The sequence below is a fragment of the Hyaena hyaena genome, unplaced genomic scaffold, assembly GCF_003009895.1.
Source record: "Hyaena hyaena isolate Hyena2069 unplaced genomic scaffold, ASM300989v1 scaffold_60, whole genome shotgun sequence".
Taxonomy (NCBI): domain Eukaryota; kingdom Metazoa; phylum Chordata; class Mammalia; order Carnivora; family Hyaenidae; genus Hyaena; species Hyaena hyaena.
This window is the reverse complement of record NW_024080692.1, coordinates 2,643,107-2,662,533: the sequence shown is the minus strand read 5'-3', so window position 1 is coordinate 2,662,533 and position 19,427 is coordinate 2,643,107. Positions and strand designations below refer to the sequence as shown.

Below are 19,427 nucleotides of genomic sequence, written 5' to 3'. Positions count from 1 at the left end.
GGAGGAGAATGTGAAGAAAATGGAAGGGGAGATTGTAAAGGAGGGATGCATCCGGTTATTTGGGTGAGTGTGTGCCTAAGGTCAAGTTGGACAGATGCCTTACAAGGCCAGTGGTTCTAGAGGGCAGTGCAGTTACCTTTAGCTTCAAAATAACAAACACTGTAAAAACTTGAGCACTTTATCTCTTATGGATGGATAATAATATCCAAAGGCACGCCCTATCATGATGAGTGTTGACAGTGGAGGCATGGACACCACCTGCATTTATAAATCAGTAGATGCTGTAGTCAGTCTTTCTGGACTACTTGGCTGTGTTGAATTTTTGCCTATGGCACAGGCAACATTTTCAGTAAATTAGCCTATTTTTCACATTTTCGTTCCTGTGTCTTATTTGTGCCAGAGTGAGAAATCTAAAGCTGTCCCATTCATCCAGACCACATCTGTCTCTTGCCTTTGTATATAGCCCTTGGCTACTGGCAAGCCATTTTCCCATTTGGTCCTTAAAGTAACAACAAGAATTAGACACAGAGAATGTTATCCCCACTTTCCAGATTTCAAAGATTCAGAGATGATTCAGCTCCTAAGTAGCAGAGTCAGATTGGAAATCAGCACATCTCCAAACCCATCACAGAATATTTATGCCCATGATTTGGAAAAGAGATGTTCTTCCTGACTCTTAAAATCTAAGACTCTGTGATTTTTGATGTCCACCTATGTGGATGATTTCTCAAATTGGCAAGCTGTGTTCTCTCTCTTTTCTCTCTCCCACTTTGCTACCTTCCTCTCTTCTTCCTATATCCCTTTCTCTGCTCTTTTTTCCTCCTTCTCACAAAACACCTCTTCCATGTTCAGGGGATCACTGGGAAGTCCAGTCGCTAGTCTTTTCCATGTGGCCATTTCCAAAATGATATTTGGAAATGATATTTGCAAAAGATATTTCAAAGTGATCCATTCAACCTCAGTCAGAAGATGGACTGTTTTTAATGTAAATTTCCTGAACTTTTGGAGTCTGAAGGTGACTTCCTTTCTCATTTTGGGCCTGGCATATTCATTCTGTACTCTAAACAAGGACTGAATAGAGGTAAAATTAGCTAAGAAAGTTTATTCCTTATCTGAAAGTTTCTGAAGTCGTAGCTCATTTGGTCTTATAAGATGTGATAACTGGAAGGACATCTTCATTTTTTCATTTTTTCTTTTCATTCTTTCCTTTTTTTTCTTTTTGGTAATACGTTGGAAGAATAGGACAAAGATGAGGCAATACCCAAAAATGTAATGGAGCTTTCTGTCCGTTTTGTGTAATGAATACTCACTATATGCCAAGTATTATTCTAAGTTTTCACATTTTCTTTTTTTCCTTCTTTCTTTCTTTCTTTCTTTCTTTCTTTCTTTCTTTCTTTCTTTCTTTCTCTTTTTCTTTTTTTCTTTTTTTTTTTGAGAGTGAGAGAGTGCAAGTGGGGACAGAAGGGTAGAGGGAGAGAGAGAGACAAAGGGAATCTTAAGCAAGCTCCACACAGGGCTTGATCCCATGACCGTGAGATCATGACCTGAGCTGAAATCAAGAGTCAGATGTGTAACCGACTGAGCCACCCAGGAGCCCCTGAGTTTTTCAAATTTAATAAAATTAACTACTCTTCAAAAAAAAAAAAAAAAACACCCTCCAAGGTGGTCACTATTCATTTCATTTTATAGGTAAGAAACTAAAGAAGTTCAATGTCTTGCCCAAGGTCACACAGCTACTAAATGACAGAGTGGGGATTTGAACCCAGGAAGTCTATCTCCAGATATACTCCCATAACCACTATTACTACCCTGGGAAAGAAAGGATTCTTCCTCATGGCTCCTCTTTCCACTCTGCAAGACATCTCACATTTAACGTGTCTGCATTTGAACTTCTGACCGTTCCCCCTATGCCCCAAAAGGCCCTTTTATCCTTGTGGCTGCTCAGGCCAAACCTTTGAGGGACTCCTTGCTCCTTTCCTTCTCTTACAACCCACTCTGAATCCATCATGAACTTGTTGGCTATCTATTCAAATACATACAGAATCCGACCCCTTTTCACTGTTGCTTCTCTGCTCACTGCTTAGCCACCACCATTTTTCTGGGTTACTCTAAGATCCCAAATCAGCTTCCCTGCTTCCTCATTGTCTCACTCTAGTCTGCTCATGGCATAGCAGGCCCAGTGATCCTTTTAAGACCTATCTTTGCCTCTACACACCTTGTACACTTAGGTTGCTTTATTTACTTTTGCCTTAACTTATAAAATACTATACAGTGTACATAAATATTATATTGTTTATTGTCTATAACCCACTTTAAGGAGTTTAAATTCATAAGCGTTAGGTGGTTTTTTGTTTGTTTATTTTTTTTAATGTTTTTTATTTATTTTTGAGAGAGAGACAGCATGAGCAGGGGAGGGTCAGAGAGAGAGGGAGACACAGAATCCGAAATAGGCTCCAGGCTCTGAGCTGGCTGTCAGCACAGAGCCCGACGCGGGGCTCAACGCGGGGCTGGATGCGGGGCTCGAATCCATGAACCGTGAGATCATGACCTGAGCCGAAGTCGGACGCTTAACCGACTGAGCCACCCAGGCGCCCCATGTTTTTTGTTTTTTTAAAGTAAGCTCCACGCTGGTTGTGGAGCCCAATGCAGGGCTTGAACTCACAACCTTGAGACCAAGACCTGAGCTGAGATCAAGAGTTAAATACTTAACCAACTGAACCAACTGAGTTTGTTTTGGTTACTACTATTTCCCAAATGCCTAAAACATGGCCTAATAAATATTTAACTTCCTCAATTAACATTTGTTGAATGAATAAATTTTATTATTTCCTTTTACCTTCTTCTACCTCCTCTCTCCCAAAACACAGGGCCCAGATGGAATGGGGAAAATCAAGCATAACAGAGCTCTTTCTATACTCTTGAATAAATTATGATTGAGTATTAAACCAACTTGCTATTTGTTTGGTAGAGATCCAGAAATAATAGGCTATCTATGTCTATAAATGGCAAATAATCACATTGATAAAGTTCAGTATGGCTTCAAAACCAAGAAATACATTGAATCCTCATGACTACAATTCCAGTCCAACTATTTACTATTCAAAGATTCTGCTCTTGAATTGTTAGTTTAGAGTATATAAATGAGGCAGAAAAGATCAATAGGAAAACTACAAGCTTTTATACAACACTTCCTTTTATAAATGTTAAATAACTAGTAGTGTGACTATTTCTGTTGTCCTTCGATAGCTTATGTAGAAAATCATGCCAATCCATCATCATTCAATAAGGTCATAAAATTGATTTTGTCTTTTATTTAACTATCCCACATTATATAAAAGACTTGTAAATTAAAGCAATTAAGATGTCAACATGGCCTACTTTTTTCCCTCCTGAAATCACACCCTCTCTACTACCTACCAAAGAGGGTGGGGACAGGGATGAAACAAAGGGGGAAAATGTTAGAATTCTTCTGGTATCATACAATGAGGAACATGTTATATTTATTAATAGTTCGTTCAGGGCCTTTTTTGTTTTTATGACATAATACACTGACTATAATACATGTCTCCTTTTTCACCTTATCAAGTCAAAGACATATTATTGTTAATTATATCTTGTTATATCTTATATATTGTTAAAATAATCTTATATATTGTTAATTATATATTGACATATTATCTTCTGTTTCCACTTGTGTTTTAACTCTTGCTTATACAATAAATAATCATGAATTGAAGTTGCATTCATCACAGAGTAATTCCATGTGTAATATTAAAATATTTTTGCTTGGTATCAAAATACATGTAGGGGGCCCTGGGTGGCTCAGTTGGTTAAGTGTCTGACTTCAGCTCAGGCCATGATCTGGCAGTTTGTGAGTTCAAGTCCTGCGACAGGCTCTGCTGACAGCTTAGAGCCTGGAGCCTGCTTCGACTTCTGTGTCTCCTTCTCTCTCTGCCCCTCCCCCACTCACACTCCGTGTCTGTGTGTGTGTGTGTGTGTGTGTGTGTCTCAAAAATAAACATTAAAAAAATAAAAAAATAAAAAACCTGTATAAGAATATATTGTTTTGGGGCGCCTGGGTGGCTCAGTCGGTTGAGCGTCAGACTTCGGCTCAGGTCATGGTCTCACAGTTCGTGGGTTCAAGCCCCTCATCGGGCTCTGTGCTGACAGCTCAGAGCCTGGAGCCTGTTTCAGATTCTGTGCCCCTCTCTCTCTCTGATCCTCCCCTGCTCATGCTGTCTCTATCTCTCTCTCAAAAATAAATAAAATATTTAAAAAAAGGAATATATTGTTTTGCACCTATTCTAACCAACAGTTTATTTGCTACTATCAGCACATATGCCTGTGAAGAAAAAGGAAAAAAGTTCTTTGTAGTCCATGGCCAAGTTTCACAGTTAGAGCCTAGAAGATAGGATTATTCTATCTGCGAATTCCAAAGGTGTATATTTACCTTCCCCAGTAATTTAAAAGGATAAAGGGAAAATATAGATCTTATAACTTATTCACTCTAATTGTAAAAGATAACAGGAAACACTTAAAATGCCAATTCGGAGACTGGATTAATATTTAGTTTTCTCATTTTCCATTTATTGCTAAGATTTCACCAATACCTTATTCAATCATACAACAAACATTTACAAAGCATCAACTATGTTTAAGACTCTAATCTCTGAATATTCAAACTTAAAACATTTTAAGTGTATGTAAATGTACCTTCCAGCACATTATTAATTATTAAGAAGTAATTATTCATTATGATTAATATTTATTATTTTAATCAAAATTATTTTCATAACTTAGCTGTGATTAAATGTTTAAATCACTGCTATAATTATGCTATTCTACTATATGTTTTATACCATAAATAAGACTGCATATAAAAATCACTGGTATAGGGGCGCCTGGGTGGCTTAGTCGGTTAAGCGTCCGACTTTCGCTTAGGTCATGATCTCGCGGTTCGAGGGTTCGAGCCCCGCGTCGGGCTCTGTGCTGACTGCCAGCTCAGAGCCTGGAGCCTGTTTCAGTCTGTGACTCCCTCTCTCTCTGACCCTCCCCTGCTCACGCTGTCTCTCTCTCTCTCCTAGAAATAAATAAAAACATTAAAAAAATAAATTAAAAAAAAATCACTGGTATAGTGAATATCCGGTAGTACAGCTAGATTTAGAAGTACCAGTTATTCATAGAAGGTTTTTAAATTAAATGAGACTTCATTTTATTTAATTTTTAAAATTTTGGGGTTTTTTTTGTTTATTTTTAATGTTTATTTATTTTGAGAGAGAGAGTACACACATGAGTGGGGAAGGGGCAGGGGGAAAGAGATTCCTAAGCAGGCTCCACACTGTCAGCACAGGGTCCAGTGTAGGGCTCGAACCCACAAACCATGAGTTCATGTCCTAAGCCGAGATCAAGAGTTGGACATGTAACTGACTGAGACACCCAGGTGCCCTGAGATTTTAGAGATTTTAAAATCTAAATCCCTCATCCAAGGGCTGAGTGAATGAAGCCTAGAAATATTAAAAGACTTGTCCATGGTCTTAGAGGCAGAGATGCATTAAAATCAAGTTTTTCTGACTCTTGATTCATATTTTTCATATAAAACACACTTTCATGGTCTTCTCTCTCTCTCTCTCTCTCTCTAATTACAAACTAAACAAATAACATATCATTTAGTGATAAGATAATAGTAAATATAATAAATACTTAGATGTTAAAAAAATTTTAATAGTGCCCAGACCAGCGATCCCAAGAAAACTTAAGCATGTAACACAGATTTTGTGTTCAAGTTGTCTCATAAACATATGGATTGCTGTTGAAGCAATAACATTGTAAGCAGCCAGGTTAAATATTAACAGCAAAGGGCTTCCTATTTCTTCGTATTGTTAATTATTTACTTTCCTTTGTTTATGTTATTTATATTATCTGGAGTGGTCTTCATCAGTATCATCTGAAAGCACTACATAATGAGATTTCCAGGTTGGTTAGCTTTAGAAACAGCAAAGGAGGAGAGCAGACCATCAGAGAGTCCATAATAGAGGCTTCTGGTCAACCACATGGCCATCCAGTTGGATTATGGCTACTGACTGTGAGAAGCAATACTTTCAAGGAGATTTTGGGCTTACAAAATAAGAGCCAAACCCATATGATCTGCCTTCAATTTGAAATCAGTAACAAAAAAATATATTATGAGGAAGACATTGGCATTCTTCAGTGAAAGAGTGAAGGAAGATGATTACCAAGACCTTCCCATTGGTTGAATAACCTTGGCTCAGTATGGAAAATATTCCCAATTTTGCCTAGGGACAGTGCTCATTGCTGAGTGATGATATCACATTCTGGGCTGTCACTTCTCAGTATCATAGGTTTTCATAATTTAACTAAGAGATAAAGATCTTCCTCCTCAAGAAAGATAGGAAAGAAATTTTCTGAGACCAAGTTTATATCCTAATCTGGCTGACCCATCCCTTCTTACAGGTAGCCAGAACAAGCCAATTTTGACTGCCGTTATCCTCTGTGCCTGAAAGAGTAGAGAACATCAGCAGAAGTCAGAAATAGCCATCCTTAGCTTGTCTCAGAAACTAAAACTGATCTTGAAGTCCCAAGGATGATAGGTATCCTGAAGTTGACCATGCTATTAACTTAAAATCATTTCCACACAAAAGCAATTCCGAAATATCAACAAAGGTTAACGTTCCTTATGATTAGATAAGTACTTATTCTTCTCAATAGTGACCCAATATTGACTTTGGGGTTTAAACAATCCTGAATCATCAGGATGAAGCTTTCCTTCCTTTGACATGCCTTTAAGACATTTTAGATGTGCTTAGCTTTTTATTTACCATAACATTTCCAATTATCTCAGTATGTAATTGCAGAGAACTTTTCAGTTTCAGCACCTTCTAGGTATCAAATACTCTTCTATATACTGTCAATATAAAGATAAATAAAACACACTAGCCTACAGGAAAACATCCAACAGACAAGCTGCAACTCTCCAGTGCATTCACTTCAATGCAGTGAATGAATGACCTCATAAGGCAGGGTAAGTTCTCACAAGCTAAATGTCAATGATGTTCATTACTAAGTGAGAACACAATTAGAAACACTTGCTACTAACAGTGTGAACATATTCTTCTGTTACACGATGTCCTTATAACACATTTTAATTTCTCAGGGAAAAAAAAAAACTCTTTCAATGTCTTAAATGAGGTCTGATGTCTCTGAGTAAGTTTCAGCAAATACATTGACTTAATTTTCTCTAGCATTTATACGGTCTTCAGCAAATAATCATTATCAATATAATATACTAAGTGCTGATTAGAGGTTAAAAACCTCACAAAGGAGGCTCTTTTAGAAGAATGGAAGTCATGGTTCAGAAAACCCCTATTCTATACTCCATCAGTTTATGCTAAAACTTGGAATTTGCATCTTCATAAAGTGATGAAAGACCCACATTTTGGTGCTATTCTTTGACTGACTTGGGACTGTAAGTGAAGGAGTATATCCTCCACTCAAGCTGTGGAATTATTTCTGAAATGATATTATTAAGTGCCCTCAGGGACAGGATATAGTTGAAAGGATGCTTAAGTATTTAATTAGTATTCAAAATGCCCAGTCCACTTTATTTGGCAACTATACAGATTAATTTAAGGGAGATGGTACCCAAAATGATTTTGTGATATCCAAATAAAATGAACATATGTATATTTATTCCATGAAGCATTACTCAACCTCTAAAATATTAAACATGTACTTATATATAATGAGTGGGTGTGAGAAAGCAAATATTAAACATAAATAGTTTAAACCAATAAAGAATTTCTCTGGAAAGAATAAACACTAAGTGACTTGGGGGTAGAAGAAGAGTGGAAATAAAGGGCAAATGAAAGCTTCCTTGCTTAATTGTTTATAAATTGTTGTTAGGAGACAAAGTTCTCTCCATGCCCAAATTATGTAATTTATCCGAAGTGTGCAGGCTCCTCTGTTCAGCAACGCTGATAACGACACTAATAGTTTAATTACAACTTGCTGCTCAAGGAGATAAACAAGGCTGTTTGCTTTTTAAACCAGGGGTTACAATTACTTTTAAACGCGGGGGAAAGACACATCTGCGAGTAGATCTTACTATGTCAGGAAAGCAACCAGAAACCAGCTGGAAAATAAACAAAGCGCCAGGAGTGAGCAGCCTGCGCAAAATTAGAGCACAACTGCCTGATTTGAGCAGCGGAGCGGTAGGCGTGAGGCGTAGTAAACAGGCGGCAAAATGTAGGTGGGCAGGGCTAGAGAAGTTTTTGGTGACTAGATCTCCAGCGTTTTCCCCGGGATTCCATCACTGGGAAGGACTCGGTACACCCTCCCTCCTCTGTTGCTTATAGTCACCTCCCTGTCACACAGTCCTTCGTTTCAGCACCACTGAGGGAGGACAGCTCCCCTATCTACAGAACACAGTCCACTGCGACTGCCCTCCCTTTTTTACCAACATCTTCTGGATAGAATTTCTCTTTCTTGCTGGTGTCTTTTTTGATTTTACCTTTAGGGAAATTCTAAGGAGCATATAGAAGAGACTGGGACCTTGTTTGGCTTATTTATTTCCAGATAAAAGACAGACAAGTCTTGTCTGAAAAGTCCAATCTTTTAATTGGTCTCCAGAGTAATTTAACCAGAATAAAAGATTACAAGTCACTGGGTTTAATCTGATGGCAAAATGGCTCAACCTAACTCAGTAGCAGCTGAAACTTGAAGCTCTGTTTTTGTGTTTTATTTTATTGTTTTGTTGTAAAAGTAAAGCAAGGTAAACAACCTTTACTAACTGCCTCTCTAGCCCTTTTTCTTCTGTGCTAAGTAAGAGAGACACTAAGGGAATGTACCAAAGTTTAGCAGCAAAGGGGTCAGTGGCACAATTTCTAATATCACTCAGTGAGAAAACAAATTCATCAAAGAAACTCTCCTCTGTCCTTCTGAAGACCCCTGACAACCATACCCTGAATCTGGAGCATACACGTGAAGGATCAACAGTTCCAACATGAGGCCATAGGCTACACAGCATTGCGCAAAAATTGCCAAAATTTCTCCCAGCAAAGTTCTCATTTCCCCAGCACTAAATCCAGAGGAAACATTCTAGGAATGACAAGAAAACATATGATTAAAACCCCCAAATCACCAAGACAGGAAAGTAACACTCCAACCAACTTGGCTGCTCTGGCCCTTTCCCGTTATCCTTCTAGTCATGAAGATACAGTCCCTTAGCAAACACGTCCTGTTTTTCTATTCAGAGTTTTCTCTTTTGTCCAAACTTTTCAATAGTACATAAAACACTCATCATGTGAAAGTTCTCCACTCCAACACATGCACACACATGCTTCCATTCAGTTCCATTTTCAAGGATTTCATTTCCTAAAGAAAAAGGGATGGTATCTGGCTTTGAAACTTATTTCCAGGGATAGTCTTCAGGAAAATGCCCTCATTCTTTTTTTTTTTTCCCCCACTGGAATTTCTAGAACACTAAGGGACTCTAAAAAGGAAGAGACACAAGCTGGGGCAGAAGCTTAGGAGTCATTGAGAAAAGGCAGCACTATGAAGTTATTGGTGAACAACTTCTTCTCAATGATAGTAACCATCTACTACTAACGAGCTGATGTCTGCCTATGAGTCTGGAGAAGCAGCAGCAGCAGCAGGGACAGCAGACACGGGGCTCCTCTCATCAAGTAACCCCGAAAGGTCTCAACTGAAGCAATTTGACTCTCTGGATCTGTCAGTCTTCTCTATCGCCCCTACCTTTCTTCTTCCCTCCCTCCCCTTGGTTCTTCCTTTCCCCTTCCCTCCCATGACCCCTTCCTCGCTCCTTCTTTGCCCTCCTCCCTCCCTCCTCCTGCCTCTCTCTACCTCAGTTTCCCTTTTCACTTAATTCCACTTTTCACTTAATTCCACGGGGCCACTTTGCGCATCAGTACCAGTGCCAGAATCAAATCACCTAACATGTACCCAACAGACAATGTTATTATTATTATCATCCTTAGGGTTGCTCTTCAGCTGCTTGGTGAAAAGATACGGTCCTCTCCCTAGCTGTCAACCCCACACCCTCTCACCCCTCCACCACTGCAGCAGTGGCATCAACCCAGCAAAATCACCAGTCTGAATTTCACCAACAAGTTCCACTTTGTAGTAGCCCTACAAGCAAACCTCCCCGGCAGAGCCTTGCCAGACCCTCCCTCCGCCCACAGCCAGTGCACTCGCGCCCGAGCCGGCGCTAGGTTATTCCATGATCATTGTTATCACCGACAGCACTTTCTTCTCCGTAAGGAAAGGGAAAGCCCTCCTGTGACTCCTGGGCGGATGTAGGGCTCCACGCGCTACCCTCCCCCACCTCTGCAACACACACACACACACACACACACACACACACACACACACACCCTCCGTACACCGGCGACACAAAGAGCGAGTGAGCGAGCCCGGCGTCCGGCTCGGTAGGAAAGGGGGGCGGGAGGGGGACACCCCAGGAGGGGCAGGGGGCTGAGCCAGCCAGCGAGGAGGGAGGGGAGGGGAGGAAGCAGGGTGGGGGCTAGAGCGAGGCGAGAGGGTCGTCCTTACCTGCCCCGAGGTTGAAGGAGATCCTGGCTTCAGCGAGGTACGGCGTGTCGCTCTTGGAGCGCACTCTTCTGATGGGCCGCCGGTCTATATCATCCTCCGAAGATGCCGCCATTAATGTGGGAGGCAGGAGCAGGGTCGCCCGGCGAGCTGAGAGGGAGAAGGAGACGGAGAGAGAGAGGGAGAGAGAGGCGGAAAAGGGGAGGAGGGGAAAGGAAGAGGCTCACACACGGGGAGGGGGAGGGGAGAGGGGGAGGGGAGAGGAAGGGAAGGGGATGGGGAGGGAGGGGGAAAAGAGGGGAAAAAGGAAAAAAAGAAGGAGAGTGGAAGAAAGAGAGCAAAGGAGAGAAAAGGGTGAAGGGAGAGAAAGAAAATCCGTTAAGGATTTGTGGACTGGAGCAGAGCTCGGGCTATCCCTGGCCGGCGCCCAGGGCTCCCCTAACTCCCCTTGCAGCCACGGGACCAATGGGTCAGTGTTCCCGACTGACACCCCGCCTCTGCCCGAAGCCCCGGGTTCTCAGCTCCTGGCACCGATAGGCCAATGCGAAAGGGAAGACTCCAAAGCGAAGATGCCCAGTCAGCACTGTGCCCTCTCCCACCAAAGGCACTTACTCTGCTCATCAAGTGCACACTACGGTCTCCTTAACCCACAGGATTCTCTAGACTGAGGATGCCTGGCTAGATACACCAGCTTCAGCTTTCCTTGTGTGGAATTACTATTGTTGGGGTGCAACCCTCCAGTGGTCATGGAGGAGGGCACTGCACCCAGGGCACCCCTTTGCTCCTCCTTTCCCAACCCAGAGCTCAAATAAAGATGCAACGAGACCTGCAATCCTCAGAAGCTTTTTTACCAGCCCCATTGAACCCAAAGGTGGAGGGACAAGAAAAGTCTATACAAGTCTGGGAGCACTTTGGCAGTAAAGTTTCCAGAGCTGGTACTTCGAATGTAGACTAGACATATCCACACAGAGCTGAGTAACCCTCTTTGACAACCATCAACTTCTAGGATGCGTTTATGTCTACGTAAATACCTATTGATTTTAACCTTCAACACTCTCTTTGAGTGGTGACTTAGAGGGCAAATTATCATCTTCGCATTGGACCCGTAGTCTCTATAACCCAGTACCATTGTTTCTGAAGGAGAGGTGAAGATCAAGGACGCTCTACATTTCTTTGAATGTTTGCACTGCAAACTTCCCACAGTACACAGCACAGAAGGAAGTAGAAAGGTTTCTGGAGTGTGGCTGAAAATGCTTTGATGCTCCTGAATCCATTGATGGCTGAACTCTTTGATGTGTGTCTTTCTACAGCCCCGTCACTTGGTCTTTTTGTTGTGGCCTGATGTTGCCACTCTTTTTTCTAGTAAGAGCTCACCTGGCGTACACAGATAAATGCTGCCTTGATTCTCTCCCTGCTACAAAGGAAATCTCAGCGTCAAGTCATACCCCTCAATCTCAGAGGAAGAACTGCTACTTCAGCTCTGCAGGCCTTCGTACTTCAGTGGTCAGTGGGAATTCTCATGAGGTCTCATCTGCTCTTGCACCCTGGAATCTGCAGTCTGTCCACACAGGTTTTTTACTTCCCACGTAGATAGTAACTCTCCATCTTAGGAAAAATATATCTGCCCTGGACCTCACTGCTTCCTGAATCTCTACCATACTGTTTCTTTCCCATTCTGCTTAACCCTCCCATGCAACTTTTGCCGCACAGGCTGTGTTTCTTCACCTTCAACCCCTTCTTTCGTCCTCACTACTGGTTTCTATCCCCACCACCCAAGCAGAGCTATTTGAAAGGTCATCATGTCCTTCTAACAGTTAAATCCATTTCTTTCTTGCCTTCTCTGAAGTATGTAGTAAACTATTCTTTTGAAATAGTCTCCTCTTGTGTCTTTCAGTACTAGACTTCTTCCTGAATCACTCAATTTCTGATTATTCACCAGGTATCTGCAATGTTCATTTGAAAGTACTTATCCTGGCATTCAGGGCCCTTCACAACCTGACTTTAATATGTTTTTCCAAACTTGTCTCCCATGATTTATTCCAGTCTGCTCAGATTTGACCCAGTAAGTCTGGCTCATTTCTGCATCTGTATCTTGCCTTGTGTCACACACCACAAATTTCTTCCTGTAAACTTCCCATGTTCTCCCTCAGGAATGGCAGGCACCTGGCCCACTAGTCTATGGCATAATACATAGTAAATGCTCAATAGATTTTTTTTAATAAGAGAAAGGAGGAGAAGAAGAGAGGCAGAGAAGAAGGAGAGAAGAGAAAGAAGGAGAAGTTACACAAATAATGAGTGGCTGAATTGGGGATCAAATCCTTGCTTGCCTGGTTTTTAAATCCTGTGTCCTTAACCAGTATATTGATTTGCTAAATATATACATTTGGTTGACTGGCCACATTTACAATTCACTTTTCTATGACATTTGCCTCATTATTATGGCTCATTTATCTCTGTTAAACATAGATTTAAAAAGGGTACGTCCTCTCTCAGGAGGCACAACCAGGGTATGTGGCTCATCAGATGAACCATGAAGGTTAATGCTTTTCAATGGCTAGATAGGCTGGAAACCAATATTATGATTATAACATTTAGGTTCAGGCTCGTAAGGAAGTACAAAAATAAGGAAATAAATGCCAATGATTCTGAATACCGTATAAACACTACCTCTCTTTGAATTAAGGCAGTGCCACTTGACTGTTCAAAATATTTGTACACCCCCTTATATTTTCATTCATCAGCCATATCTTAAAAAAAAAAAAAAGCCTGGAGTGCCTGGGTGGTTTAGGTGGGGTGAGTGTCAGACTCTTGATTTTGGCTCAGATCATGATCTCATGGTCATAAGATCTAGCCCTGTATTGGGCTTCACACTGGGTGTGGGGCCTGCTTGGGATTCTCTCTTTTCCTCTCTCTCTCTGCCCCTTCCTTGCTCTCTCTCTCAAAATAAATAAATAAACATTTTAAAAATTAAAAAAAAAAAACTATAAAATCATTTGAAGAAATACCCAAACTTAGCTTTGCCTGTGCCTCTTTGATTTTACATTTAATGTTTCATGATATAGCAAGTACATCTTTGGATTTCTGTATCTTCTTCCTTCAACATTTTAGAAGATTAAGAACTTAACACTGCTACCACTTTAGATAAACCTTTCTTTAAAGGAGTCTATAGGTGTCTGGGTGACTCAGTCGGTTAAGTGTCTGACTTTGGCTCAGGTTGTGATCTCACGGTTCCTGGGTTTGAGCCCCATATCAGGCTCTGTGCTGACAGCTCAGAGCCTGGAACCTGATTTGGATTCTGTGCCTCCCTCTCTCTCTGCCCCTCCCCAACTCACACTCTGTCTCACTCTCTCTCTCAAAAATGAATAAGCATTAAAAAAAATTTTAAGGAGTCTAAATGTACTTTCATAAGATTTCATTATGGTCATTTTATTATTGGAATAATTCTAGATAGACATACCTTTGATAAAAAATGACAAAAAAATACTACATCTACCTATATGTGCTTGAATTATTTTATTGTATTTTTAGGTTTTTTTAATGTTTATTTTTGAGAAAGAATGAGAGATAGGGTACAAGTGGGCTCTGGAGGGACAGAGAGAGAAGAAGACACAGAATCTGAAGCAGGCTCCAGGCTCTGAGCTGTCAGTACAGAGCCCGACATGGGGCTCGAACCCACGGACTGCGAGATCATGACCTGAGCCAAAGTCAGAGACTTAACCGACTGAGCCATCCAGGCGTCCCTTTTATTGTAGTTTTATCTTCCATTTTTTTGGACTTCCGCAATGTACTGTCTTCTTTGTCTCATCTAGTTTTTTCTGTTCCCTGTTCACTTTGCCTCTTTTCACACATCTTTCTTACAATTCGCTTACAAAATCAATTTCATTTCATGTATTTCCCTCTTATCCTGTATGAAGGACTCACTTTTGTGGGTTTGCCCTGATGTTTCCACCTTCTTTATTCTCTGGGATTCCTTTCATAGGCATAATCTCTTATCATAAACTATCTGAGTGATGTAAGGGGAGGAACACTGTGGTGGGGATTTGGAATGCTGGGTGCTGTGCCCAGTACTGCCAATACCTCAAAAGATTACACTGGGCAAGTCACTCACTCTACCAAGGTGGGTCTCAGTCACCTTAGCTTGAAAAATGCCACTGTCAGATAACATGATCTTAAGGCCCTGCCTAGCTCTAATATTCTATACTATTTGCAGCTATTTGTGTATCTCTTTTATCCATAAATATCCATGGCATATTTTATCTTTCAATCTCAGAAAATACATTGTTCCTTTGATCTGTAACTAACCACAGTTAGGAAACCACATGGTATCTATATTTCTCTCAAGCCATTTCATATTATTCAGATCTATTTTCTACAAGAGTGCATCCTTTAGAATCTGCTTTTTTCCTCATAGTGTTTCCATCAAGTGGCAACACCCATATGATTGTTTGTGTGTGTGCCTGGGGGTACGGGTGTGTATATAGAAAGAACTGAATTCAACTGTGATCTCAAGAACATTTAAATACACTTTAAAAAAAAAAAACATTGCTTCTTTTTTAGTAGACTACTGCCTCAGGATGAGGGCTTTTTTCTTTTCTAAAACCAGCCAACATTTTAACACTGAAGCCCCTTACATGTCTGTTATATCTACAGTGAGAAACAGAAAAAGAGAAACAATAGTGTACTCAGAGGAGTAACATTTTGTACATCCTTCACTGGCATGGAAGAGAATGAAGGCGGCAAGAGAAGGGAGAAAGAAAGAGCAATATTCCATCCTAATCAAGAAAACTCTTTAGGTGAGAAAAGCTTTAAAAATATTACTCAAAGTGTGTTTCTAGGACACGCCTACATTGATATCACCTAGAACACTTGTTCAAATGTAGATTTTCCAGGCCCCCAACCTGGACCTACTGAATTTTGAGGGGATGAGAACTGGTTACTTAGGATTTCAAAAGGCTTCTACCTAACTAAGTCCATTCTTCTTCTTTTATTTTTATTTTTATTGTTATGTTTATTTTCGAGAGAAACAGAGCATGACCAGGGGAGGGGCAGAGAGAGAGGGAGACACAGAATCGAAGCAGGCTCCAGGCTCTGAGCTATCAGCACAGAGCCCAGTGCAGGGCTCGAACCCACAAACTGTAAGATCATGACCTGAGCTGAGGTCAGATGCCTAACTGACTGAGCCACCCAGGTGCCTCTAAGTAAGTCCATTCTTAACCACTTTTATTCACAATAATACTGGAGGTCTTGGTCAATGCAATGAGTTAAGTTATGTCAAAGGAAAGAAATTACAAAGATATAATGATTGGAAAACAAGAATAAAATTGTAATTAGTTGACTATGTTGTGATTGTGTACATATAGTATCCAAAGAATCCAGGCTATTAGAAATAATACATGTATTTGACAACATCACTGATACAATAGCAGTATAAAACACCATTTTGTTTCTATATACTGGCAAAATTAGAACATGTAATTTAAAAGGAACCATTTATAATAGTATCAAAACCATCAAATGCTTATGAGTAAATCTCACAAAAGATGAGCAGGACCTCTACATAAAAAACTACAAAACATTCCTGAAAGTAGTAAACCCTAAATAAATGAGGAGTGGTATGACTAACCTGTTCTCATGCTCATGGATTAAAAGACACACTATGTAAATACATCAATCTCTTCAAACTGATCTATAGATTCAATGAAATTCCAGTTAAAATCCAAACTTTACTTTTAATTGACAACCTGATTCTAAAATTTATATGAAAATGCAAAGGGATAAGACTAGCCTAATCATGACAAATAAGAAAGTAGCTAGAGGATTTGCAGTAGACGACATCAAGACCTATTATGAAGATATAGAATTTAAAAACAAAATAAGATAGACAAATGGAAGAAAACAGAGAATTTAAAAATACACCCATATATAAGCAGTAGCCTGATTATGCCAAGGATCCCACTGCAGTATTATAGGGGAAAGATGGAGTTTTCAATACATAGTGCTTGAACACTTGGATGTTCAAATGTGGAAGAAACCAAACCCTGATCCCTATCTCACACCATACAGATTAAATTTCAAATGAATCATGGACCTAAATGTGAAAGGCAAACAACAAAGTTTCTAGAAGAAAACTTTTTTCATATTATATTTTATGACCTCAGCAAAGATTTTTAAATAGGACACGAAAGGCACTACAATACACAGGCATGTTGATGCTATTAAAATTAAGAACTTTTGTTCATCACAAGACACAAGGAAAAATAGAGCATACTAAAATATGTGGGATATGCAGCTAAAACAGTGCTGATAAGGGAATTTATAGCACTACCTGTTTACATTAGAGAAGAGGAAAGGTCTCAAATCAATAATCCTACCTCAAGAACTTAGAAAAAGAAATAAATCTAAAGTGAGTAGAAGGAACTAATAAAGATAAAAGCATGTGACTCTTGATCTTGGGGTTGTGAGTTTGAACTCCACATTGAGTGTGGAGATTACCTTAAAAATAAAATCTTAAAAAAAAAAAAAAAAAGACATCAATAAGGGAGTGGAAAGGCAAGCCACAGACTGGGAGAAGATATTTTCAGTTTTATATACAACAAAGGACTAGTAACCAGAATATATAAAGAACTTCAAAACAAGAATAAAAAGACAGACAATTCAATATTTTTTAAATGGACAAAAGACTTCAATAGACACTTCACACACAAGAAAATCCAAATGTCCAATAAGCATAAGAAAAAATGCTCAGAATCATTATTTAGAGGTAAATTCAAATAGAAGCCTCAATGAGATATCACACCCACAAGTCTGGGTGGAACTTAAAAGTCATTCAATGCCAAATTGGTGAGGTTATGGAAGAATTGGAGCTCTCGTGAAAGCTGGTGGGAATGTGAACTTGTAAAACCAGTCTGGAAAGCCATTTACACACACAGTATACACAAATGTATACTCAAATATATATACAAATACTCTATGACATGAACAAGCAGGTCCATAACAGATGTATTCATAATGGCCCCAAACCAGAAACACCCAAATGGCCATCAACATCAACCGAAAAGTGCACAGAACTGTTTGGAAAACTTCATTACAATGTCCTACATCGTAGAAATGAAAAAAGAACAAACTATGCTACAAGCAACAAGATAGATGAATCTCATAGGCATAATGTTGAACAAAAGAAGCCAGACCTAAAAAAGTATACGTTGTATGGATATGTATGTATTCCTTTATGTGAAGTTCAATAAAAAGTTATAAAGCTAATATACAATGATAGGAGGTTAATTAGAAAGATAGTGACTTGGAGGGGACACAAAGGAATATTTGGGGATGTAAGAAAGAGTCTATCTTGATTTGAATGGTGATTATACCTTTTAGAAAAAGTAATTACTTTTGTAAAAGATCATCAAATTGTACATTTTACATCTGTGCATTATCACTATATATATTATATACCACTAAAAATAAATTTTAGAATGCTTTCAGCTTACAAAATTATGCTTACTTTAATAAAAATTTGCCAGTCACCATTTACTATACATTTAGAAATAAAACTTACACTTATTTTATTTATTATTATATTATTATATAAACAAGTATATCCTGGAGAATACTATAGTATGTGGAGTATTATAGTTATTTGATACCAACTCATCAATTTAAAAATAAATGCATAAGCTCTTTTTTTAACAGTTAAAAAGCCTCAAGCTTAATATGCACAAATAAATGTGATAATCATTGCCTTTGAGTACCAAATATTTACAAAACCCCACTATTATAACAATTTATTTTGATCTGATTAATTAAAATAGTTTCCTAATGACTTGGGCCATCTTTGTGAAGATCAACATTCTACTACCCCAAATTCTGTAGGGTTTTCTTTCCTGTCTCAGTCTTAGTTTTAGGCTATCATCATATCTATCTTTTATAAACATGATTTCTTAAGTATTGTGTTCCCAGCATTCTGTGCTGCATTAAACACAACAACAAATAACTAGATTGAAAATGTATATAAGGAATAACGAAAGAATGATGAAAGGAAGCTTCTCGTTATGCCAGAAACAAGGCAGTATTCCCCCAAATTAAGGGGTACATCGCAAGAACACAGAAGCACATAAGCCAGCTTGAAAGGAGCTGCATTGGTCAAATCTGGAACAATTGGAACACAAAAAAATAATTAAGTCCACTAATGAATGATACGTTATTAAAAATGGAAATTCATGAGTCCTAATAATAAGTATGTAAGTGGGTAAAACTGATAATAATTGGGCAAATAGCCAAAGAAGTAAATTCAGGAAAGGGTATGGCTCTTATTTCCAGTAGAATGCAGAGAGCTAATGCATCAATGCAGAAGAAGTGTGAGCATTCCAAAATCATCATTCTGCAGCCATTGGAATAAAGGTCAAGCAAAGACCAATAGTGCTACCTCTAGGGGGAAATTTTCATGATCTTAAAATTTCTCCCCCCAGACTTATTCATTTCTAGGGAGAAATTGGAAAACACCTGGACTGGGCGATCAAAATTACCATCACGAATGGAAGACAAATTAGGCATTGAGCACCTCCGAATGTGAAATGTGGAGAACATACAAGTATCTTTGGAGTGTTCTAGAATGCATAACCTGAGTAGAACCATGAGGAAGTATCAGCAACCTCAAAAGTAGGAACTGTTTATTAAAAAAGGGACAGGGGACTGTATTTCTAAAAAAAAAACCAATGTTCTAAAAGACAAATTAAGGCTTTGAAAATTTCCAGATAAAAGGAGGTAAAAGATATCTGACCCTAGACTGGACTCTGTACTAGAGTCAGATCTTAGACTGAATTGACTCTAGACTAGACCTGTCTTGC

At 39.3% G+C, this 19,427-nt stretch overlaps 1 protein-coding gene across 1 annotated transcript in view; it reads right to left on the bottom strand.

Annotated features, from left to right (window-relative positions):
* PHACTR1 (phosphatase and actin regulator 1) overlaps nt 1-19,427 on the bottom strand; it is a 573,363-nt gene that overhangs the window by 527,356 nt on the left and 26,580 nt on the right. The window contains exon 3 of the mRNA XM_039231842.1: nt 10,588-10,734. Within this exon, the coding sequence (XP_039087773.1) occupies nt 10,588-10,734 (147 nt within the window). The remainder of the gene's footprint in view (nt 1-10,587; nt 10,735-19,427) is intronic.